Source organism: Xenia sp. Carnegie-2017, unplaced genomic scaffold (genome assembly GCF_021976095.1).
Source record: "Xenia sp. Carnegie-2017 unplaced genomic scaffold, XeniaSp_v1 HiC_scaffold_21, whole genome shotgun sequence".
Classification (NCBI taxonomy): domain Eukaryota; kingdom Metazoa; phylum Cnidaria; class Anthozoa; order Malacalcyonacea; family Xeniidae; genus Xenia; species Xenia sp. Carnegie-2017.
In genome coordinates, this window is record NW_025813484.1 from 9,029,691 (window position 1) to 9,054,404 (window position 24,714).

Consider the following 24,714-nt stretch of genomic DNA (forward strand, 5'->3'; position numbering starts at 1 on the left):
CACCGTTTTAAATGAGTTTAATTCCTTTTATTTTCCCGAGAAAAATTAGTATAATTTTGAATCATCTTTTGTAAAATCAACTAATAGTTCGTCCATTAATCATTTCGTTTTCGAAGTCCCCAGTTTAGAAGTATAAAAGTTCATATTTTCTTTTCGCTGGATTTGCAATTTTTTTCAACGCTCTCCGGTTCAAAGTTGTCAATGTACGGTTTCACAACTTTAACAATGTCACACAATTCTTGATCGTTACAGAAGGGTAGTTTCATCGCCTTTCCATTGTAAAGAATCCTCAAATAAAATTCTTTGTTATCCATTTCGTAGATTTCAACTACAAACTGTGATGCATACGGTGGCCATACGCCATCACTGATGTTGAAGGCCAACAATAAAGTCATGACTAATAATTAAGAAAGATAAATGCTTGCCATTTGATGCATTAAAAAATCATTCGGAGGAAATTTTATACGAAAAGGTAAAGAAAAACCACACTACGCATGTCAAACTTGAGCAGAGAATTTCTTGTCACGTGACTCGTTTGACAGCGTCACGTATGAAAGGAATCACGTGATACTTACGGGTGATATCATGGCCAGAATACAAAATGAATCTAAATTTGGACTCGCCACTCATCAACATAGCAATTTCCTACAGCAAAAATAAAGAAAATTTATAGAAAAACTAGTCTTGTGTCGCGATAACAGCAAAACATATAAAAACGTCTAACTTTTCGACAGAGAATGTCGACTGTAACTTTAAAACACAAAACAACATTACATTTAACTGTAAACTTGACTCATGTCAATTTTTTCGCACATACTTTGTCGAGCTCTTTAATGAAGAATCCAATTCCAACTTTGGAAGCTTCCTGTATGGTTGGGTAGGAGTACATATTATAGAACACGTAAGTTGCTTCATCCACAATCCTTTGGTACAATTCTGGTGTAATTGCTGATGGCGTATCGATCTTGTGACATTTGTAGACATTCAGACAATCAAACAACTTGAAAATATCTTGGTAGTCTAGGTAAGATTGAAAAAACGTTTATACAACTGGAAATAACTTTTGACTTTCACATATAATTACAGTAAAAAATGAACTTACTAAAACTAGGGTCACGAAGAGCAATTCGAAGCTCCTTTACCAACGGGAAACTGACGGTTTCATAGTGTCGCACGAAACTAGCTGACTCGAAAAAGGCTGTTAAGTATTCTTGGCTTTTGGGACAAAGTCTGAAAACAGATCATTCAATTGAAGGAAACACTTATTTTTTTCAAAACATTGATGTTTTGTCTTTTCACAAACACACACTTTGGGTTAGGGTACATGTTTTCATAAGTTCCATCCATTGTGTTAATGTCCATGATTCCAGGTCGTCCTTCTACTGGTTGGAATGGAGGAACATACCTGTCATGAACATCTCAGCCGATTGAAAAGTCCTGTAAATATCTGAAAAATAAAAAAAAAGACAGCAGATCCTGTCTTGAAAAATTTCGAACACAACTGAAAGAAAAACAAAAAAGTTTCTGAATAATGTTCAGATAAAATATCAAAAAGATTTTTAAAGCAACGTGAATGAATTTCTACCAGTGCTACGAACACGATGTTCAACGGAGGAGAAGTTTGGTGAAAGAAATCCGCTTTTAACGTAGATACTTCTTATTTTCTCTCCAAGTCTTAAATGTTGGTGGAAGCCAATACTCGTCAGTTGCCCCAGAGCACAATTTCCAGGAATTTCTTCACGTCCGGTATAGTAGACTACACACGAAATACATCAAATAGAGAGGTCGAAAATAAAAGAACAATAACTAAGAGGGACCAAGCCTCAAGAGTGACAAAAAAAATATATTATCTGCAAACCTTTTCTATACAACCTCTCGACGCGTAGATATTGTTGAGCACGATTTATGGTGGGTGTAACAGCCTCAGTAAGAAGGCAATCCCATGTATAAGTATCGCCTTTCCAACATTCACCAGCATTGGCTTGAATTCGGTCTCCATGTCTGTCCAAAATTAACACAAAAATTGTATGACGTTTTTGTTTTGTTGACATAATGAAAATAATATTTGCCGTCGATTTTGTGATTAACGTGACTGACATTGAATCTTCGTTCTTGTTGAAAGATGTTATTTGTGTTCTTTATGAAATGCATTAAAGCATTCCGCGTGCAGTCTATCATTTAGGTGAATGTTGCATCTTACTTGTCTTCAATCGTTTCGCTAAATATATCAGCTTTTTAATCATTAAAAGGAGCAACGTCAAGAGTAAACATTTAACTTGTGAAGTCTGTTTTTTTGACAGTTTCATTATATATATTTTCGACGTATTATAAGCTGAAATTTGACATCAGGTAATTTAGCTTTTTTCGACAGCTGAAAATCCTAAAATGTTTACGCGGTGAAACCCGATATGAAGTAAAAATACAATTGTTGTGTGGTACCGTGTTATACCAAATTATTCTTTCCCCGTGTAATCTCCTCAAAGAGAGTTAGATTGTAAAATTTGCTACGAAAACATAAGATGACGACACATGACATTGATTGCTGTTTGCAATATAAGAAATCTTTTAAAGTAAAGATGTTTTTACGGTTATTTTATTTTACACAACACCTTGTAATCATGTGAACTTGACGCAAGGTGCCCTCTTTGACTGCCACATATTCCTTCATCTCAGCGCCACAATACGGCGGTATGTCAGCAAGACAATGACATAATGTTAAAATTCCAAATCCAGCTAAAACTACCAAAACGTTCATTTTGAAAAGCGTTTTGAAGAAACTATCAACCAACTCGAGACGCGATTCGATGCAAGCTGTGCCTGAACCAGATCAGTTTACAGATTAAATTTCTATGGTGTCGTGACGTCAATATATTGAAAGAAAACAATGAGAAAGTATAAATCATGATGACCATGTGATGACTTCCTGCTAGCTTCGAGGAAAATGTCCAATAATGATAATTTAACTTTTTATATTAACGACGATTTCCTGAAAATTTGCTGTGTTTAACAACACGTATAGCCGGTATAGGTAGTTAGCAGTTGAAGATTCTAAAAATCATGTTAAAACGATGAATATATTTTATTCTTTAAATACATTACATGTTTGATTATTTACATAATTTGACTAAATCCCACTGCTTTCATACAATGTGTGCATGAGTATAGAACATATTTTGGAACATGTTCTTTTCTGTAACGAAGCCCTTTTGTCATCCTTGTTCTTGATCCTGACCATTTTTCTATCAGGTGACATATGAAATCAAAGATCTTCAGCCCTTATGATGAAAGAAATTACCACAAATGCAGCCAAATAAAATGGATAGGATAACCATTATTCTCAACAAATACTATTATCGAAATATTCTTTTCCACATTCACGGATCAGAAAATAGCTCTTCGGTATCAGGTCCAAAATGTTTCGTTAGTATTTGCCATTTTCTAATGTGGTGTTCGCCTTTTCTTTTCACTCTTCGTTTCCCTAGCTTTTCTAGTTCTTTTTCTTTCTTGTATTTAGTTCGTCGATTTTGAAACCATACCTACATACACAAAACAGCCTATGTTAGTCAAATGTTGCTTCAAACGGTATGTGTCTTGCCAGAATATTAAATAAAAGTGCGTCCTAGAAGAGACTTAAAATGCCCAAAGCGACAACCCATAAAGAGTTTGTAAATTGTACACTTGAGAAAATATTAAAGATTTCCTGATTTTGCCTTGAGGTTTCTCTGATACCATCTAGATTAGCATTATACAAAGGTGAAGTTTTGCTGCCCACCTTAACTTGGGCTTCTGAAAGGTCAAGTTCGTTGGCAAGTTTCTGTCTTTCTGCACCGACAACGTAATGATTTGATACAAAACGTTTTTCCAGATTCTTTATTTGATCAGTTGAAAACGCCGTACGCGTTCTCTTCTTTTTCATGTCCTTCTCATCTCTATCAACGTTGTAATCAGAGAAATAGTAGTTTCCACAGGGATACCCTGTTGCTAGAATAACATCATGGAGAGTATTAGAAATCGTTTGCTTCTTTTTCCTCGAATCAAATCTTGTTTGGTTTGATCATGAATTTGTACAATAAAATAATTGAAAATATGGTGTAAAGAAGACTTAAAGTGCAAGGTTTGGGGAACAAAATATAATTTCAGTTCAGGAGACAGGTGGAGCCAAAACAAACAATCGTTTTACAGCTGAATATACTAGTCTGCATGTGGCTGCTCTGCATTTGAAGATTGCTTGTTGCGATGCAAACAATAGCAACAGAACACCTAAATATACACACATTATGTGTTCAAGAACTGTAATAGTTTCTTAGTATGGCGCCCACTTTGATGGAACACCACATCACAATACAAACATGACGTTTACAAGATCTATTTGTAAGTCATCCTAACGACGTAAGCTTATTAAAGTTGGAGAATTCCATTCTAATCGCAAATACTGGTCGCGTACACATAGTGCACGATGTTGACTGATCCTTCCATGTGTGTGCATTTTATTTATCAAACTCCTACGTGGAATGCAATTATAACGTCAGAAATATTGCAACGTAAATAATAGTAGACGTAAGATTATTTGATTTGCTAATCTGATAACGTCGATATTACTAGTCAACCTTTAAATTAAGACAGACAACCAGAAGGCCGTGTAAATATTTGCACGCAAGTTAAGACACTGCAGTAAAACTGTCATTACTTATGACTTTATATAGTAAATCGCATCTAGAGACTCGACAAGCCTTATGTGCGAAAAAAAACTCTTCATTTGGTAAGCTTTCCACTTGGTAAAGCCAAAGCCAATGACCGCTTTAAAAGATCAATCAGCACTCGTCATTTTACAGTTTACGATAGTCACAAAGAAACCGATTAAAAGCAATTTTAAAGCTCAACTTTTTTCATCGCAAGTTACACGTACAAGGAAAAACCATTCATTAAGAAAAAGTCTGGTTGCGATTCTTGTTAAAAACATCAACTGTAAAATGTTCATATGGTCTATCTTAATCGAATTCTTATCTGCTTCTTACCAGAAAATGTCTGTTATCACAGCTTTCTGAAAAGTGATAGCTACCTAGCCAGCTAGCTACGTACCTACCAAGCCTTCACATATAAATTGACAAATCTTAACAACTGTACTGAAGACCATGAACAATTTTTTCAATTTCAATTTCAAAATGACCTTAAATATCTTGCAAGAAAGAAAAGATTTTTCTAAACATTTTTTTTAAAACTAATTTGCACAAACAGCGAAAAAGACGTAGCCAGCTCGGTCATGGAAGAGCGCGCTGTCCTCTTCAATAAAAATTAAACGATTATACTTCAGATTACAATTATAGTTTGTTTACTAAAAACCAATTTTATTCTCACGTTCAAAGATTATCTCAGGAAACATCAGATTGACCAAAAAGGCAAAATACATGCCAACAATGATGCTCACCAGATGTTTCCAAAGAATATTTATATTAATGCTTTTTCTAAGCTCCAAAAACTAACGATCGCACAATAAATACGATAGTAACACTGAAAAACGTGTGGTAATGTTGGATGGAAATCCTGCTTTACAACAGTAAGAATTAAAACAGTCTTTTTCCGTGCTTTGGACGAAAATATAGACATTCGCTATTTTGCGTCATCTGTATGTTCGTTAGAAAAAACAGCCGACTAATCATTAGGTGATTTTGTATTTGTATTTTCAACAATAACCTTGGCTTTCAAACAATACACAAACACACGACGACAAACGTCTTTCCGTTCAAGATTCCTAAAGCAACTTTCCATTTAAAAGCGATGGAAATTAGAATCGAAATTTCGAGGAAAGCCCTCAATATTTATTCGGTGATTTTCAAACATCCGTCTCAAGATAAACACCATGACTTGCTCAGTGATTTGCAATAATCGCCCAATTTTGAAAACTCGAAAGCAACATTTCGAAAACAGCAAAAACCGTAGTAGCATATTTTGGAAGCGAAATGAAGAAAGCGACAATGTAACAACACGCTAAACGATCTTCAATGATCAATTAACACGTATTTTCAACTCTCCTCAATACAGCTTTTTTATTAAACGTTTCTTAATTGCATCAATGTAACATAACGCACGCAAAATATGCAAATCAACTTTTTGGCGCAAGTTACGTACCCAACGTACGAAGAGAAACTCATAAATCGCGTAAATAATACTTTCTTTAAACAAACAAAACATGTCGTTTTTAATTTCCTAGTTTTAGTCATATATCATCGAGGAGTTCCCTTGTTGTTTTGTGTTTAGACTCAGTCTAATAAATACGGCTGGCTCTATTATAGCAATGTGGTTAACTGTTCTGGCATACTCGTCATAAGAAATATTGTCATATTGACAATATTGATAAACATTATAAACTCAATCATATAATCATTTAGTGGAATATCCTTCCGAACATAGTCTTATATTGACAAATGTCGAGTTTAAACATCTTTTTGGGTTCATTTAGCATTATTGACTGAATTAATTTGGAGCTTTTCCGTGATGATATTAAGCTACGTGTGCGCGACAAGTAAATGGAAACGTAAATTTTCGTTATTTGTTAAAATTGAAACTCTCTCAATGTGAGAGTAAATAAACGAAGACGATTTGTAACGACAAGAACTTCTTCAAACATCGACAGTCAGTTGCTGGTAATTTACTGCAAAAGTAAGAATGTTGTCGCACTCACCAGGATTATGATTATATGCAGTCATGTTTCCACCGTACTGCATAGCTGGTGGAGAACACCATGCGTTTGAAGCATTCGGCCAAAATTGTTGAGGGCTATTTGGAGTACTTGTTGTTCGCGCTGTGTACTCTTGTCGACGATAGCAGTCTGATGGATAGACCTGAGTTTTGTCCATGGAATGAATACTTGAAAAAGTTGGCGAATATGGAGCAAATAGACTAGAATCTTGAGCTTGACCACTCATAAGTGAGGAGACACTATATCGCGCCAAGCCTGGGAGCATGTTGAGATTGTCCTCCGTGTGACCAACGTCCCTTTGGCTGAAGAAAATCTTATGGCAAATACAACCTTGTTTCCAAATTTTATAATGGAATTTTCTTCACATTGATCTCGTAAAGTTACTCCTTCGGAAGCACCAGACGAGACGAGAAATAAAATCGCGTGCAGGTTGTTGGAGATTTAGCTATGGGCGTGCTAGCACTGTGCCATTGACAATCGCAAATGCGCAACTGTAACTTTTCAAGAGGGTTTAAGAATGATCTGCTGCTATAGAAATGCGTACGTAATCAATGATTGACAAGACTGTGTCTGAAAGGACACATTTGATTTGAGCAGAAACTTTTTCTTCGTGCCGAGGACAGTTGTCGCGAATAATAAGCGATCAGATTTCACAATTGGGACATTTTGCAAGTTGAGGTCGCGCGATAAGATAAAGTTGACAATATATTTTCTCGCTGTCGTATTTGTTTATTCAAGATAGTTTTATTGCATGAGCTGTGAAAACACGCAACATCCAAAGATCAACAGCCTTGTGAAAACATCTTACACACTTATAAAGAGACAGTTTTCTTATCGTGGAAATATGACAATTTGCTGTAGATGAAGTTGAAATTGAGGTTTTAATTAGAAGAAAGATCATCCTAAGGACCTTTGAAAAAATAGTGTACCTCTCACAAAACGAATGGAGTGAGTCATAGGTTCACAATAAAATAGTTATGATTTTGCATTCATTGGATAGAAATAAAAATTTTCATTTCTTGAAAAAGAAGAACTATATAAAGGAAAAACCATACTTTAAACAACGTTTAAAGTAATTCTTATGTAAGCAGGGTGTTTATCTGAATAGGTTATTAAATATCAATCTTAGTTCATTACCAAACGCATCAAACAACATTAATGGACAGTCTGTACAGGAAAATCCATTTAAGAAGTTGAATACTGACCTGCATATTCAATGAATGGGGGAATTCAAAGGCAAGATTTCCAGACTAACTTAAGGAAATTATGAAGTTATTTGAACAAATGTGACGAGCGCTACCGAAAGCAACAAAACAGAAGATAGCAATACATAAAGCTACGAAAATTTCCCAGACAATGAGCCAGCAAGATTATGAACATATTCTGTCCTCACTCACGGTGGACAGAATATGTTTGAGTTTTCCAACAGTGACATGTCATCATTTTTTAAATTTTACAGTCTTTAATCGATTAAATGATTGTATATAGCGAGAGAGAGCAATTGCCATGGTAAATGGACTGAAAACAAATAACGAAACCCAAGATAAAACCGAGACAAAATCTAACCAGAGAAAATCAAGAAAAAGATTAAGATTTCTTTGTTTACTCTGGTTAATTTTTCCTCGGCTTTATCTTGGGTTTCGTGTTTTTTATTTGGTTTCGGTCCATTCACTACAATTGCTCTTTTTAAGGCGATATTCAATTTTGTCACCCCGACAAAGTCTCTGTTTTACTATTTGAAAATGATTAAATAGTAAATGGACGAGTTTCGATCGTATATAAAACACAAGAAATGAATAGATGTATCAAATTAACTCGCATTTCCTCTTATTAAGCAGCAATTAAGAATTCTTCTGTATGATACCTATTTCTTTCTCATGTCATCCGATTAACGCTCTTTGAGTACTTTATTAAGCACCATGTGGACAAACTTTTCGTGCATTACAATGACGCTATGCTTTCACGTGCCTTGATAACGTAGACAAAAAGTATAACTTAATTAACAGCAACCATTGTGGACCCAAAATACCACACATGACGTCGAATTTGCGCGCGTATTATGCTAATAAGTGCGCAGGAATTATGCAAATAGCGAGCTCTTTATTTAATATGAATGTCGATGTAAAGAGACGTAATGTAACTACAAGAAAGATAGCGTGATAGCGCCAATGAATATATCAAAAAGATGCACTCCAGCTTGAAGAGTTTATTAGATTAAATACTGTTTCATATGATTGGAAATTGTGCGATGGTTATCACAGGTTATTTAAAGCAAACAGACATGCTCCATTAATGGAGTAGTTAAATTATGTTGACAGTTTGAGCACTATTGAAAGATGTATTTTTGATGTGATATAATCTTGAGTAAAAATGTGGCTCACTATAACTAAAGTGAGATCAGAAAATTGACATGACGTGGGAAGGTCGAGGGAAAAAACGTTATTGCCTGACATGCGTGGCTCACTATAACTAAAGTGAGATCAGAAAATTGACATGACGTGGAAGGTCGAGGAAAAACGTTGCCTGACATGCGTGGCTCACTATAACTAAAGTGAGATCAGAAAATTGACATGACGTGGGAAGGTCGAGGGAAAAAACGTTATTGCCTGACATGCGTGGCTCACTATAACTAAAGTGAGATCAGAATATTGACATGACGTGGGAAGGTCGAGGGAAAAAACGTTATTGCCTGACACGGGCACACTAATGACCTGCTGGACTCTTAACTCTGGAGTATGCCCACCTAGTTACAATCGATTGTTGCAGAGATATTATAAACAAACTTTATGCAATCTCAACAATCTAACGTGATTTCATTAATGTGCGCGCTAGCATTTTCTTACCTTACTAACGCAAACGTTTTGGAGAAAGACATTTGACAACGAATATGACAGTATCCTCGTGCTGTTTCGAGAGAATTAATTAATATTTAGGACAAAGAAAAAAGTGTCTAGACAACGGTTGTTTATCTCGTTGAAATCAAAAGTATCTCACAAACTTTGAGAAATGTTTTAGGTTTTTTTATCTATCTAAAGAGAAATGACATTAATTAAATCCCAGTCATAAAAATGTACATCAAAAAAATGGGACATCAGCTGCAAATCGGGGGGGGGGTGATTCACCGTGTTTGTTTAAATATAAAAAAACGTTCTTAATGAAATTTTGACGTTCCTAAGTTTGACTCTACAAGTGCAAATATGTAATAGTGTCTTGTCTAACTTGTCAAAAGTTAACATCTTCAAAGCATATTTTTCTAAAGTTTTTATTGCAACACAATTTTATTGCAACGACAGAATCTGATGGTAAAAAAGGTTTAGAGTCGCCAAAACACTGAGCTATTTAGTTCGCCATTTGATTATTTAGTGTACCAATTGATTAATTAATTTAGCAAGAGATGATTTATCTCACCAATTGATTATTTAGTCAACCAAGTTTGGACAATGTTTGACATTTATTTGCGACGGTCAGAATAACGAAAAGAAGCTCCATATTTACTCCTGCTATTCAAATCTTCCATTTGTCTTTGTACATCTAATTTTATGCAAAGCGCATGAAAATTAATGCCAAAGTCAAACTGCATCAAAAGTTATAATTTATAAACAAACAAAACATCTATAATCTATTAAATTATAACCCTGTTGTAACAATGTAACACTGATTGAGTTTGCGCCTGTTTCCCGCGACAATACAGCGGTTTTCAATTCCGAGCATGCGTAGTATTAATAAGCTTTACGCAGTTCGTAAACATATGTTGATGCCTGATGGGGTTTACTCTGGCTGCGGGGAAATGTGTTTGAAGACAAACACAATATATTGTTAAGAAATTCAATTTTTAACTCATGGAAACTTCTGTTGTCGGTGTAAGAGCAAGGTTAGAGATAAAAGGTGTTATCTAACTTGTATCGTGTTGGTTTATTGTAATGTTGTAATTTATCTAGACGAAACAGAGTTCATTCTTCCAAGTATACTTGGATGCATGGTGAAAAGCCGGAATTGGGAAGCATATTACATGGAAAGCGAAAGGTAAAGCAATCGCTGTTTAACCGATTTAATTTCACCAACCAATACTAATTTTTATCTTCACGTTTATTTATGAATGTGGATATTATAAGATGTTACTAATGCACGGGGAAATGTTATCAACAAAATACGAAAATGTTGTGTACATAACAATAAACTTTGCAAATATATTCACAACACACGCAATAGGTGACAAAGTTGAACGTACTACGTACACTTCTATATCAAAGAATAATGTGTTTACTATGATAGCTTTATGATTTTGAATTAATGTTGTTGAGTTATTTTGCTTTCGTTTCGTTTATAATCGTAGTATTTTGACGTATACACTATCGTATGATGACGATGCAATATGTTTCATGGAATTTATACTCGAAAAACACTATTCTTCGTTCAGTTGTGGCACTAGATACCACTTAACGATTACTCAAACTATTCTGTGTGAATTTTATTGTAACGATTCAGTGCAATGGCTACATTTATGAGGATTTTGTCAAAAAGAGCGCGTCATTATTTTCATTTCATACGCATACAAAGTTAACACACAGCCGCGAGACACAGGGAAAACTCTTCGAAACAAAAATAAAAAAAAATTCAAGCGATAGTAGTCATTTCCTTCTACGACCTGTAGTATACTATATTTTTGTGGGGGAAATATGTTCACGGCTCCAATTCAAATGTTGATGACTTTTCATGCTTGAGAGAAGTTTCCATATGGCCGTCAATAATATGATGACCTGTCGGAGTCTCGTGACTCGCTTATAAACACATAGAGTTGTTTCGGAATGGAAAGCTCCAAGATTTGAGACGACCATATGGAAACTATGCTTTCCTTCAACTTTGTACTTCAACTTTGTACTTCAAGTTTAACAAATCAAGCTCAAAATGTACACACCCATTTAGTAGTAGTATTATATTATAAAAAAATTCTTGGAAATTTCTCTCTGTAGTATAGCACTAGGATAAGGTTACTCAAACATCGAAGTAAAAGAGGTTTCAAATAAAAAGTTTTTTTCTAGGATGATGACAATGCAACAGACTCAAAATCAGGGTGTTTGCTGACAAATGTTGATGATTTAACTGACTGCAACATAGAGAATGAAGAAACCACAAAAGTCGAAGGTATAACACTTCGCTCTGGTCGAACCACTCCAGTTTCATTGGTAATGGCTGGTGAGCAAGAAAATAAAGTCTCCTTACGAAATAAAGGAAAGAGGAAAGCAAAGCAGGAAGATAATGAGTTTATTCAAAGCAAGCGAAGAAATAACAATGCTTATGCTGAAAGAGTTACAAATGCAAAAACCAGAATGAAATCAAGTCCAATGGTGGAAGAAAACAACAAAGTCGCAAAGGGAGTATTTCAAAGATTTGTCATAAAAGTGGTACAAAATCTGAATGTAATAATTCGAAAACTACAACTGCTAGGAAAAAGGAAGTTGTAAATAGGGGCAATTCAAAAAAGGTAAAAATGTCAGAAAATTCTGCGAGGAAGAACTCCGATGTAAGCAAATCAAAGAATTTAAATTTTGGCCCAAAGAAAACATCTGCCACTGAGAAGCTGAAACTACGTGCATTTGATGAGCTGAAAGAGAAGCTGGAAAAAGTGATTGATTGTAACTCGATCACTGTTGCAGAATGTGCTCAACTACTTCAGAAAATTACTGTGCCAAACCTCAGCAAAATATTCTCTAATCAACTAGCATCAGCTGATAAAAAATGTTCTGAATCTCTTGTAGATGGCTTGGTGGCAAAAAATATGCAAGACATAAAATCAAATAACGGCGTTACCTTGGAAAGTCAACTTACACCATCTGATCATACTATTTTAACACATGACAAGGATCATCTTCAAACAAAAAAATCTATTGAAGAGGCCATAAATAATGACAAAACTTTTGCAAAACAGTTTGCTTTGGTCAGTCGTAGTGGAAATACAACATCAGCACAATTAGATGGGGATAATGGTGGAAATTCATTGCAGCTTGTTGTAAATACATCAAGCTCATTGCCAGATAATTTGCAAGTATCTTCTTGTGCACCACCATTGCTAAGTCCAGGTTTGTTGACACAAAGCTTTGGAATGCCTGTTAGTAGCCAAGCAAACTCGGTTATAAGTGGCAAAGATCTTCTTCTATCAAATGTTCTTTCTATAAATACATTGCAGTCCTCATCAAAACAAAATCATGCATCCTTATTGACAAATCCTTTAGTGTCTGTGTATTTTCCAAATTGTATATTACCTTCAAAACAAACATCTCCAAAATTATCACAATGTGTTCCCCAACCTTCAAATACTATTGCTGCACCTATTCCATCGCAAGGTGTTCCTCGACTTTCAACAGGAAGTACTGGTCAAATACCATTGCAAGGTGTTCCTCAACTGTCAACAGGAAATACTGGTCAAATACCATTGCAAGGTGTTCCTCAACTGTCAACTGGAACTACTGGTCAAATACCATTGCAAGGTGTTCCTCAACTGTCAACTGGAACTACTGGTCAAATACCATTGCAAGGTGTTCCTCAACTGTCAACAGGAACTACTGGTCAAATACCATCGCAAGATGTTTCTCAACTTTCAACAGGAACTACTGGTCAAATACCATTGCAAGGTGTTCCTCAACTGTCAACTGGAACTACTGGTCAAATACCATTGCAAGGTGTTCCTCAACTGTCAACTGGAACTACTGGTCAAATACCATTGCAAGGTGTTCCTCAACTGTCAACTGGAACTACTGGTCAAATACCATTGCAAGGTGTTCCTCAACTGTCAACTGGAACTACTGGTCAAATACCATTGCAAGGTGTTCCTCAACTGTCAACTGGAACTACTGGTCAAATACCATTGCAAGGTGTTCCTCAACTGTCAACTGGAACTACTGGTCAAATACCATTGCAAGGTGTTCCTCAACTGTCAACTGGAACTACTGGTCAAATACCATTGCAAGGTGTTCCTCAACTGTCAACTGGAACTACTGGTCAAATACCATTGCAAGGTGTTCCTCAACTGTCAACTGGAACTACTGGTCAAATACCATTGCAAGGTGTTCCTCAACTGTCAACTGGAACTACTGGTCAAATACCATTGCAAGGTGTTCCTCAACTGTCAACTGGAACTACTGGTCAAATACCATTGCAAGGTGTTCCTCAACTGTCAACTGGAACTACTGGTCAAATACCATTGCAAGGTGTTCATCAACTGTCAACTGGAACTACTGGTCAAATACCATTGCAAGGTCTTCTTCAACTGTCAACAAGCATCAATGGTCCTTTACTATCACAATATGCTCCTCAACCATCTACTAACACAACTGCACCAATACCATCACAATGTGTTCCTCGACATTCTATAGGCACTGCTATTTCAGTACTACCAAAGGGTGTTGCTCTGCCACCATCAACTGCCTTTATTGCTTCAACACTATCACAAGGTATTCCTCAAACAGTGACTGCCATCACTGCCCAAAGACTATCACAAGATGTTGCTCATCGACAATCAATTGTCACCACTGCTCCAATACTATTACAAGGTGTATCTGGACCAGCAAATTCAACAATATCTTCAATTCCATCACAAGGTCAACTATCAACTGCTACCTCTGCTCCTACACTGTCACATGGTGTTTTCACTCAACCCTCAATTACCACCACGTCTCCAACATTATCACATGGTGTTCTCCCTCAATCATCAACAAACATCACCACTTCTTTGAAGGGTAATATTCCAATTGGTCCTGTATTGAAAGTAAATGATCCTTCAGTTAAAATGAAACAGTTTGCAATTCAGATTTCAACACCACCATCTACAAATGTAATCGACAGTAAGCAATTACTGCATTCAAATTCTTCATCACAAAGCACAGTTGTGATGAAAACGTCCCAGAATCAATCCACATATTTATCAAATGTTTCACAGGCTCGTAAATTGCGACCAATCCTACCGCGGGAACCTTTGGCTAAACCCACTCTGCGACTTTTTAGTCAGCCTCGGGTTAACGTAGCTACTAATCAAAACGTTGTGAATAACAACATTAAACATCAACTTGACAGCGGGCGGACAAAAAATATCAAAGAGTTGCCTTCGATACAGCCAACAGCTGTAACTCTTCCAGATATTGCAAGTTCATTTAACCAACAGCTTCTCGGTGGAAGCTCCACGGAGAACACAACTATGGCTCAAATGCCGAGCAATATCGAAATGACTATGAAGGAACAAGCAATTAAGGCTCTACTCAGTATTGGCAACGAGCAACAGGTTGTTCGTTTGAGACAGGAGGAGAATGAACCGAGGAGTAAAACTAGTGAACTAAACAAATCAGATGATTCACTAGTTGTCTTTGATACTGATAAAGGAATTTTCAAAGTTGATAACGTCACTATCGATCCACAAGTAAACACTATTGGAAAAGGTAGTTAGTCTATTTTTCATTCATCATTCACTTATATAAACATATCACACATGTCAAAGTGGAGAAAATGTCTTCATTCCTTTAGCAACATCACCCGTGAACTAAGTGTATGACTAGTGATCTTCCAACGTCATCATCGTACAGTTGTGTTCTTTACGTGTATATAACAATACTTTTCTAACAACTTTTTTTAGAAAGTTATACTTGTGGAAAATGTGGTAAGATATTCACTTCGCTTAGTTACCTAGCACGCCACATCAAACGCGTGTGTCCAGATATGACGCAACGAAAGTGGAAATGCAATCATTGCGAGAAGGCATTTCGTCATCCATTTGGTTTGCAACAACATGTGTTTACACATACTGGGGAAAGACCACATAAATGTACACAATGTCCAAAAGCTTTTTACAGTTCCAATGATTTACGGAGACATAGTAGAATTCACTCAGGTACCATTGAATATATATATACATCCTATCCACGAGGCAAATGTATATCTCAGATGTACGTCCTTTGGTTGAAGTAACGTCATTACAGCTATTCCTTCATTTTCAATGTTTAGGTGAACGACCATACAAATGCAAACATTGCGACAAGACTTTTGCAACAACAATTTCCCTAAAGACGCATACTTTCATTCATACTGGAGAGAAACCGCATCGTTGTCCTCGCTGCCCGAAGACATTTGCAACATCCAGTAAATTGAGCCGACACGTTGTCACACATTCTGAACAGCGGCCATTTCCTTGCGACCAATGTCCAAAGACATTCAATAGATCAGGTCAGCAATAAACATGTATGTTATTCGATATGTGAATGATTGTTGAAGGAAGTTTGTGATGTTGGCGTCTTATTTTTTACCTTTAAGCAAGACGTTACCAGTGCTAGAATGATTTATTATTTAATGCAATATCCGTATGTACAGGCCTGCTGATTCAATGTATTTTTTAATATTTATGTAATGTTACTAGGTGATTTAAGAAGACATGTGCAGAATATTCATGCTGGAAAACTGCCGACAACTGATGGCCAGAAATAAATTAAAATATTTTCATATTCTCGTCCTTCTTAATGAAGTATATATTTGTTATCTTATAACAATCAGTAAAGAGTGCTCTCGTGAGGAGCTTTAAATTCAGTACTTAGTGTAGTTAATTTTAGTTGTGTATATAAAATATTGCTGTTGCCTTTTGTGTGGATGTTGTGTAACAACTGTGTTATTTAAATGTTTTGTAACGGCTGTGTTGCGTAATTGCTCGAGTGTTTTGTAACTGCAGCTGTGTTGTGTGAGTGTTGTGCAACAACTGTGCTGTTTGAATGTTTTGTAACTGTTGCTGTGTTGTGTGAGTGTTGTTGTGACTGACGTCGCATTAGTAGATTTCTACATTACAAAACTGACTAACGAATGTTCAATTTGTAATATTTAATTAAATTATATAAAACCACAGAACACAGTATATATCACTTTACAAATGTTCAAATCTCTCTGCGGTGTTACAGCCAACCCAACTCAAGTTTTTTCACGTCTTCTAACTCTCACCAAGTAACATTCAAATATTTACTAGCCAACATGGAGAAACATGACAAACTAAAGCGTCCAATAGATTCGGTGGCATAAAGAAAATTTACCAATAAAACGCATGATGTCTGACCCTCTTCCGTTCAAACTGTAGTTTCTCTTGAATGTACCATGTGCATCAGCGAAATTCACCAATCAAACGCATGCTGTCTGACCCTTTTCCGTTCAAACTTTACTTTCTCTTGAATGTACCATGTGCATCAGCGAAATTCACCAATCAAACGCATGCTGTCTGACCCTTTTCCGTTCAAACTTTACTTTCTCTTGAATGTACCATGTGCATTTGTGAAATATGTACCAATGATCGAAGGTCAAGTTCGACCATGTGCACCATTGCATTGTGGGTATTAATGATTGATTGTCAAGATAGTAAATGACTCAGACAAAATAGATACTCAAAAAATAGTATGTCTACCTTTCGTTCTCAGTCTCTTCCGCGCGCAGTCTGACATATTGTATATTAACAGACCAAATGTTATGTGGAAGAATAACGATACGAAAGAAAAATACGAAACGCCGCCATTTTGTGTTTCATTTACCGATTTCAAGGCCGACTTTACGTGTATAGAAACTAAGTGTCGTATATGACTGTTGATACACACATTTTAGTTCCCCACAGCGTAAAGCAAATTTTCATTGGTGAAATTACACGTGACTATGTTATCACATTTGCTTCTATACGTATGTGAGGGTTTCATACAACCAATGTCATTTTCTTCTGGCGATTTTTTCAAAATTTCGTTCAAATTCCAAAAACATACCTTGCCATCACCTCCAGAGCTTGCCAACAAGTTTGAAGAGTTTACAGCGACTGTGTATAAAGTGTGGGCATGCGAAATCAGCTGTTTTACTCTATGTCCAGTAGAAATGTCCCAAATATGGATAATTCTATCTTCTCCAGCTCCGACAAGATATTTACCATCAGGAGTAAACGCGAGACAAAACATAGAACCCTTAAATACAAAAATGTCGCATATTTAATTGAAAACTTTACAAGAAAAAGTGTCATCAATGTACGACTTCACTAAGTGAGATAAAAAAAGGACATTTACTTTGTGCCCAGTAAAAAGACGAACAAATGATCCAGTATGCACATCCCAAAGTCTACATGTTTCATCAGCTGAGGCTGTGGCAATGTATGTACAGTTAGGATGGAACCTTACAGTCTGGAAGGAAAAAAAAACGAATCAAAGATTATGTCAAGAAGATGCCCAAAAAAAACACCAAAAAAAGAAAATCTGAACAAATCATTCCTTACATCAACACTAGAAGCGTGGCCAGCAAATATCCTCAATGGATAATTATACTCCAGATTCCAAAGTCTCGATGTTTGATCCATGGATGCAGTCACAAAATACACATCCATATTATTAAGATCAACATCCCATACTGGGTAATTATGTCCTATGTACGACACTCTGTTTGTATAAGAATTCATTGTCCATAATCGTACTATAATAAAAATACAAAAACATTCAGTAAATAAAAAGGAATTCCGTACATATCTAGTGTAGTTTAAGCGCAATAGGTCGGTCAAGTAGAAGTATAGACGTCATACCTGAAAGATCTTCTGACGCAGAAAGCAAAAACGTGTTATCTTTTGAAAACGAGACGCCATACACAGGTCCACTATGAGCTCGTAATGTCAGCATATCTCTGGATATGTTTTTCTCGTCATCAACATCTGACATTTCTAAATAGTCATATACAAATTATATCTAATGGTAAACATTGGCGTCAAAATTACCCTAACCATCCCTCACAGAACAAAACATTGCTTCTCCCAACTCGAACCTATAGTAACAGGACGAGGGGCGTGAAGTTTGGGATGTTGTGACACCTTTCCCAACGATATAGGGCAGCTGTTGGTGAAGACACATTAGCTCATAGTTATAAATAAAATAATGGAAGAATCATTCGTCAAGGGACTGTAAAGACTTTAAATACAGAAGCAAGGAATTTTAAGATGAACTGATGTTAGCACTCTAAACTGGCACATTTTGAGATTCAAGAGTTAAGTTTAGGTTTGGATTTGCTTCGGTATAAATTTTTGTTCAATCAATGACTCAGTCTGTTTTTGGAAATATAGATATGTACCTCCCTTAACATTCCTCTCATAAATCCTCAACCCTACAACACATGGTCATATCACGGATAAAAAAATATTGCTCAAAGGTGGCAAATTACCAAAATTGGTGACATGATCGTGCACGAGGTTGATCACACGGTGAATACATGCTCATGCACGTGACACTTTAAATTGTTGCAATGGAAAGGATTGCGTAAAGCAGCTTTGTAATGCAACACCAAGAAGAACAATTTAAATGTTAAGAATATTTTTATGTGCAACCTTAGCATACTGCGTACCAGTGCTAAGATTGACATCAGACAGTTGACGCCAGCACGTCGATTCACGACCAATTTTTTTCTCGTCAAACTCCACAAGCGCACGGCAGAATCTTCGAAACCTGCGCACATCAGTTGTCCGTCATTGGTTACAGCAGCTGAGGTCAGACTAGAGAAGTTAAAAAACAACATTTAACAACAAGAAGAATACAAGATTTCACGATGGTTATATACATTCCATGGATGAAAAATACAAGGGTAAGTCGTCAAATTTTTTATTTTATAATCATTTGACTCCCACGAAACTTACGGTATCATAAACGAATGTAATTTTAACATAAACTGAAAATAAGCGCGCGCGTAATCAAATAAAAAAATGGTTCAAGAGGTCGCGTAATTTGCTCCTTACTACTGAAGTACTGTAATCATATGATGGGAAATATTCAATTGGAAAACAAGATGGATTTAACGTAAATATTCAGTAAGTTGATGGACAAAATATGGGAAATTTTGGAAACTAGTAAAAACGAATAATATGAACAACTTTCGCATAACGATGTAAGGAGGCAAAGTACAAAATTTCGTAAAAAATGGAAACGTATGAGCAGATAATTGGATCAATCAAAATTCCATGCTAACATCTAATTATACGTTGGATTTCCTTTACCGACATGTGCAAGCTCACGTGTGCAACATGTGCAAGCCCACGTGCACAGCAGTTGGTTATGTGTATATCTATATTTTGTATGATTTGTATTCATTTAACACACAGAAAGGACTGCAATGTTACAATACACTGATGGAAAATTCGACATTGTTTTTTTCGTACTAAACGTCATATTTGTAGGAAATAAGCATTTTGTTAGAGAGTTACATGTGATGACTTAAGGTCAATTAAATTATACAATCTGCATCATAGATAACTATCCTTATTTTGCCCATCCACTCATAATCAAATATCAATCCAAAACTAGATAATTTAATGTTAGTGCTACAAAAACCTACTGACTTGTCTTGCAAATCATTCAGTAAACTCAGCAAAGGAATTACAAGTAGTTGGTCAATGGCATCTCTTAAAGCAATTTTAAGGAATATTAACTAGGTGTGAATAGCAAACCTTGAACAAGATACAGCTGTCTGTTTTAAGACCATTTTGCCACACAACAGATTGCAAAAAGCAGTTATGTACACAATTTAATGAAGCATTCTACAAAATCAAGGTTCAATACTGGAGCAAGCACAGAGTCTAATGGGGGAAAAGGCCACACTAATTATTAGTTGAAAAATTCTTGGAACCAAAATATCTGATGTAGTGTAGTTCTATAGATGTTATACTATGATATAATTGGCGAATACATGAGGTCATTTGATAAAGTTAAAAAAAAAAGAACAAATTAAATGGCAAAATGAAAATATAATTTAAAGGAGTTGATGATGTGGATGAAATTATCTGGTAAATGTTATTTTCAAAGCCAAAACTATTACCTTTGATGACAGTTTTCCAAATGATGTAAAATCACATGTGGTGTATTTGGTGGTTCATCTTTCATTGCTTTTATTGCTCTCAAGAGTTCTGTTGGAGTGTCATCAGAATCACTTTGTTGAGTTGTTTCAAAGACATGTTTCATTTTACCTGACTTCAAATTTTCCCACAAAGAAGTCCTAACGTTATCCACGTCTAAGTGAATGTGTTTTTCAACAAAACGAAGCAGCATGATTCTACTCTGAGTGCTTAGAAACTGAAGCAAATATATGAAAGCTTTGTGTGAAAGTTTGTAAACGAATTTGCTCTTTCGAAACTTAGCGGCTATATCACTAGTGCTCAGTTTTTCAGGCACTGTAATCCCGCGAAGATGTTGCAGCTCATCTCTATGCTCATTGAAAAAGTCACCAGCATGCTGACTGTAAAACAACACTGACTTTTTCTCCTGTAATTTCAGCACTAATTCCAAATAAATGTTGACAAAAAGAGGGTACTTTAGAGCGACGAGTTCTTGTCTGTACGATGTAGGATTTGTTCCAGCAACAAACGACTTGAATGCAACGAACTGTTCTTCAAGCTGTTGAAGATAGGTTTCAACATCTTTAGAAATTGACGACGATGCAATGACATTAGAAACTCCACTTTCCTCTTCAATAACATTCTGAATAAGGGCATCCATAACTGTATATTCTGAAGCTGATTTCAACGGATTGCTAAACTTCCTTAACTTAGAAATGTTTGAAGATGGCTTTGACTCAATGCTATCTTGGTCTACATTTGAGTCTTCATTCATAATTCGCAGAAAATCCAGAGAAATTTTGCTTTAAATGTACAATATTTTACATAGTAATTTTTAATGATGCTTCCACTTTACACTGATTCAATATCTCTGGAATGCCAAACTTCAACTTCCGTTGCTAACCACTGCTTTCTGTAAAGGTTATAATTATGGTTATTTAAATAATAGTGATTGTCTTAAATGGGGAAAATATTCTTTGCTGGTCATGACTTTTGACTAAATGATAACATGCAAAACAGGCTCAAGTTTTGAAACGGTCAAGTTTTAAGTACATCACTAGTTTAACCACTTGTTATTCAATTAATCCTAAGAAAGTTAAAATTATTCTATTCTTTTTGTTATTTCATCCAACTTTGCCGATATCATGCAAAAGGTTTGATGTCCATCTATTTGGGTTATATAATGTTCTCAGCATAAAGCTTCTGTGGGAATAAATATGCTCGCACTTGAGTTGTGGACGATTTTGGTTTATCAAGCACTTGAAACCTAACACCACTATTTACGAACCTTGCCTCGACGAGAACGTCTTGCGCATTCTTGCGATATCTCATAACCAGAGTGGAAATACTGAAAGTAAGCAGTGTTTTTTTTCGGGTGGACATTTACCTCGACCTGTAAGATTATTGGCAATTGTCAACAAACGTAGAATAAAACATGCTTGGAAGCGTTGTGCACTTTGGTGTACAATTCATTCAAAGATTACGTACATACTTTACTAATGGAGTGACAGTAAGTAGTTTTTGGTTTGGAAATGCACATGCTCAAGTGTTCCAGCAATAATCACGCAAATATTCATTCAGTTTTATGTCAAATTTACCCATTACTGAGTATTGTATACGGTTTGATAAGCTTTAGTGCTAGATTTTTTCCTTCCATAAATTACTCGTATTTACGATGTTTTAAGTACACGTTTAGGGAAACATTTGAATACTATTACAAGCCTAAGCTAAACTATGTAAATACTGTATAAATAATGTTATACAATGAATATTTATGATGTGTTAACGATTCATATGCATACGTGTGAATATAGCTTTGCTCTACGAAGGTGTGTGCCAACAGATATTTTGCAATAATAATATTTGTGGTGTGAGAACAATGGATGACAATAGTGTGAGTAGAAATTGCTATGAAGATGCTAAGAAGTCTTTATCATTTAGCTTTGTAAATTTCATGGAGTAATTTGTCGAGCGTAACGACGTTTGCTACTCTCATCTGTTATTGTCAATGTCTTCTACTTTTCTTCCGTCTCACTTCCTTGTGGTTATTTTAATACTTCCTACTTCTTTGTATCTTATAAAATACCCCAAGAGACTACGTTGTACAAATTCTTTGATTATGAATTCCTTTTCATTCTTACAAGTGCTCCAACTGTTGACTATAGCCAGCTGCTTGCTTTGTTTGGTTAAAGTCGTTAATGACAATCTCTATTGATTATGCAACCATTTTCAATGGAAAACTGTTCCTTTTCTACTGGTGTTGCAAGAATAACATACAAAAATTTTTTATTTTATCACAGGTAGAGGGACAACTTGCCAAACTTACACTGTCGAAAGATGATCTGATTAAACAAATGAAACTAATAACGGAGGACATGAACAATGGACTTGCAGCCGATGAAGAAACAAGGCTCAAGTCTTCAATAGCAATGTTAGTAACATATGTACGAAATACACCATCTGGAAAAGAATCTGGTGACTTTTTGGCTCTTGATCTTGGTGGAACAAATTTCCGTGTTTTGTTGATCTCTATTGAACAAAATCACATCACCATGGATAGTAAAGTCATGCCTATGAGCAAGGACCTGATGACCAGTGATGCGGTTACATTATTTGATTACATTGCTGAGTGTATTTGTAATTTTGTAAAAGAAAAAAATGTACAAGACAAAGTGCTACCTTTAGGGTTTACCTTCTCCTTCCCGGTGAAAATGTTAAGTCTCACTTCAGGTGTACTAGTCAAGTGGACAAAGGGCTTTACAGCATCTGGAGTGGAGAATAAGGATGTGGTTGTCCTTTTAAAAGAAGCTCTCCTTCGAAAGAAGGTTGGTGTGAGAGGATTTTTGAGTGCCTTTGTTTATCTTATTTAGTAATTAAAAAGAAATTTCTTCCACCAGGAATACATGATTGAAATTGTTGGTTTGGTCAATGATACCACTGGCACACTTATGTCTTGTGCTTGGGAAGACCAGGAGGTCACTATAGGTCTTATTCTTGGTACAGGGACAAATGCCTGTTACATGGAGCGTCTGGAAAATGTTGCAAAATGGACAGGAAAAATTGATGAACCAAAACAAGTCATTATTAATACCGAATGGGGAGCATTCGGGGATAATGGCTCTTTGGATTGGATACGAACCGAATATGATCGAGAGGTTGATGCAAACTCTTTGAACCCTGGAAATCAAATGTATGTTCTTACAAAGTATAATTCTATACTAATATTGTTTTTTTTACCTTGCATATCAAAAACTGCTCTATTTCTAGTTTTGAGAAAATGATCTCGGGAATGTATCTCGGAGAGATTGTGAGACTCGTTTGTGTACACCTGATCTCAAAAGGATTACTTTTTGGTGGCTTGTGCACTGAGAAGATTGCCAAGAGGGAAAACTTCTTGACAAAATATGTGTCAGACATAGAAAGGTTAGATACAAGTATGACAACAAATTATTTACATATGCACTGATGTTTTTCATCTATGTCTTCTTGCTATAAGTGGCCAACCAGAAAGAATCAACAAGGTTTTGCAAGAGCTCGGTTATGATGAGCAGAAAGCAGAAGATGTAGATCGTCTTAAACAAATCTGTCATGTTATGTCAGAAAGAGCTGCACGTCTTGCCTCTGCTGGCCTTGCAGCAATAGTCAAGGTTGGTTTACATAATTTTAATAAGAACTACTAACAGTTAATTGCAACTGCTATTGTTACATATTTTATCCCTAGAAAATTGGACGCTCTTGTTGTACTATTGCTGTGGATGGTTCATTGTTTAAGAAACATCCAAAATTTAAGACATACATGGAGAGTACACTGAGTGAACTTCTTCCTGGGAACACGATAAAATTAATGTTATCTGAAGACGGATCAGGCAAAGGAGCTGCACTTGTTGCTGCTGTTGCAAGCCAACAACAAACATGAAATATACTGACTTATTACGGTGATATTTTTACTGTCATGGACTGTATTATGCCTTTTATTGCACAAAGCAATGTTACTTTAAAGAAATAAATGATATACTATTTTGCAATTGCATAATTTTTGTCAAACTTTGTTGTATTGTAGTTGTTTAAGTGTTACAGTGTCTATCTATTACAAGGCAGTGTTCCTTGTCGTGTTCGTAAATGAAATCACCAACTGTCAAAATCAAGTATGTTTGTTTGAAATGCC

General features: G+C 35.8%; 4 protein-coding genes across 11 annotated transcripts; 2 read left to right on the forward strand and 2 right to left on the reverse strand.

Moving 5' to 3' along the window:
• Positions 1-5: 5 nt before the first annotated feature.
• Positions 6-2,868, reverse strand: LOC124443545 (counting factor 60-like). The gene is made up of 9 exons (XM_046993998.1): positions 2,610-2,868; positions 1,859-2,001; positions 1,586-1,756; positions 1,498-1,501; positions 1,310-1,405; positions 1,103-1,230; positions 818-1,020; positions 576-645; positions 6-397 (listed from the first exon to the last, which is right to left on the reverse strand). The coding sequence occupies exons 1-9, from the start codon at positions 2,753-2,755 to the stop codon at positions 141-143; spliced, it is 1,218 nt and encodes a 405-aa protein (XP_046849954.1). The 5' UTR covers positions 2,756-2,868; the 3' UTR covers positions 6-140.
• Positions 2,869-3,060: 192 nt separating this feature from the next.
• Positions 3,061-21,924, reverse strand: LOC124445025 (TAF5-like RNA polymerase II p300/CBP-associated factor-associated factor 65 kDa subunit 5L). Of its 6 annotated transcripts, XR_006948083.1 has the most exons (7): positions 19,070-19,208; positions 18,261-18,395; positions 17,961-18,154; positions 17,755-17,868; positions 17,464-17,655; positions 3,773-3,981; positions 3,501-3,536 (listed from the first exon to the last, which is right to left on the reverse strand). XR_006948083.1 is itself a non-coding variant. In XM_046995743.1 (6 exons), the coding sequence occupies exons 2-6, from the start codon at positions 18,391-18,393 to the stop codon at positions 3,913-3,915; spliced, it is 702 nt and encodes a 233-aa protein (XP_046851699.1). In that variant the 5' UTR covers positions 18,394-18,395; positions 19,070-19,208; the 3' UTR covers positions 3,501-3,912. The 6 variants fall into 6 exon arrangements, 4 of the variants coding, with proteins under 4 accessions (XP_046851700.1, XP_046851699.1, XP_046851698.1 ...); XM_046995743.1 differs by having other exon boundaries at positions 3,501-3,981; XM_046995742.1 differs by lacking the exons at positions 3,501-3,536; positions 3,773-3,981 and having other exon boundaries at positions 16,532-17,655.
• Positions 10,453-16,573, forward strand: LOC124445020 (mucin-17-like). The gene is made up of 6 exons (XM_046995733.1): positions 10,453-10,568; positions 10,636-10,720; positions 11,737-15,123; positions 15,318-15,572; positions 15,686-15,904; positions 16,095-16,573. The coding sequence occupies exons 3-6, from the start codon at positions 12,186-12,188 to the stop codon at positions 16,160-16,162; spliced, it is 3,480 nt and encodes a 1,159-aa protein (XP_046851689.1). The 5' UTR covers positions 10,453-10,568; positions 10,636-10,720; positions 11,737-12,185; the 3' UTR covers positions 16,163-16,573.
• Positions 19,003-24,579, forward strand: LOC124445024 (hexokinase-2-like). 3 transcript variants are annotated; one of them, XM_046995739.1, is made up of 6 exons: positions 19,003-19,306; positions 22,850-23,374; positions 23,447-23,739; positions 23,817-23,972; positions 24,046-24,196; positions 24,271-24,579. In XM_046995739.1, the coding sequence occupies exons 1-6, from the start codon at positions 19,271-19,273 to the stop codon at positions 24,463-24,465; spliced, it is 1,356 nt and encodes a 451-aa protein (XP_046851695.1). In that variant the 5' UTR covers positions 19,003-19,270; the 3' UTR covers positions 24,466-24,579. The 3 variants fall into 3 exon arrangements, with proteins under 3 accessions (XP_046851695.1, XP_046851693.1, XP_046851696.1); XM_046995737.1 differs by lacking the exon at positions 19,003-19,306 and adding an exon at positions 21,809-22,059; XM_046995740.1 differs by lacking the exon at positions 19,003-19,306 and adding an exon at positions 22,347-22,443.
• The last annotated feature ends 135 nt before the right edge of the window (positions 24,580-24,714 follow it).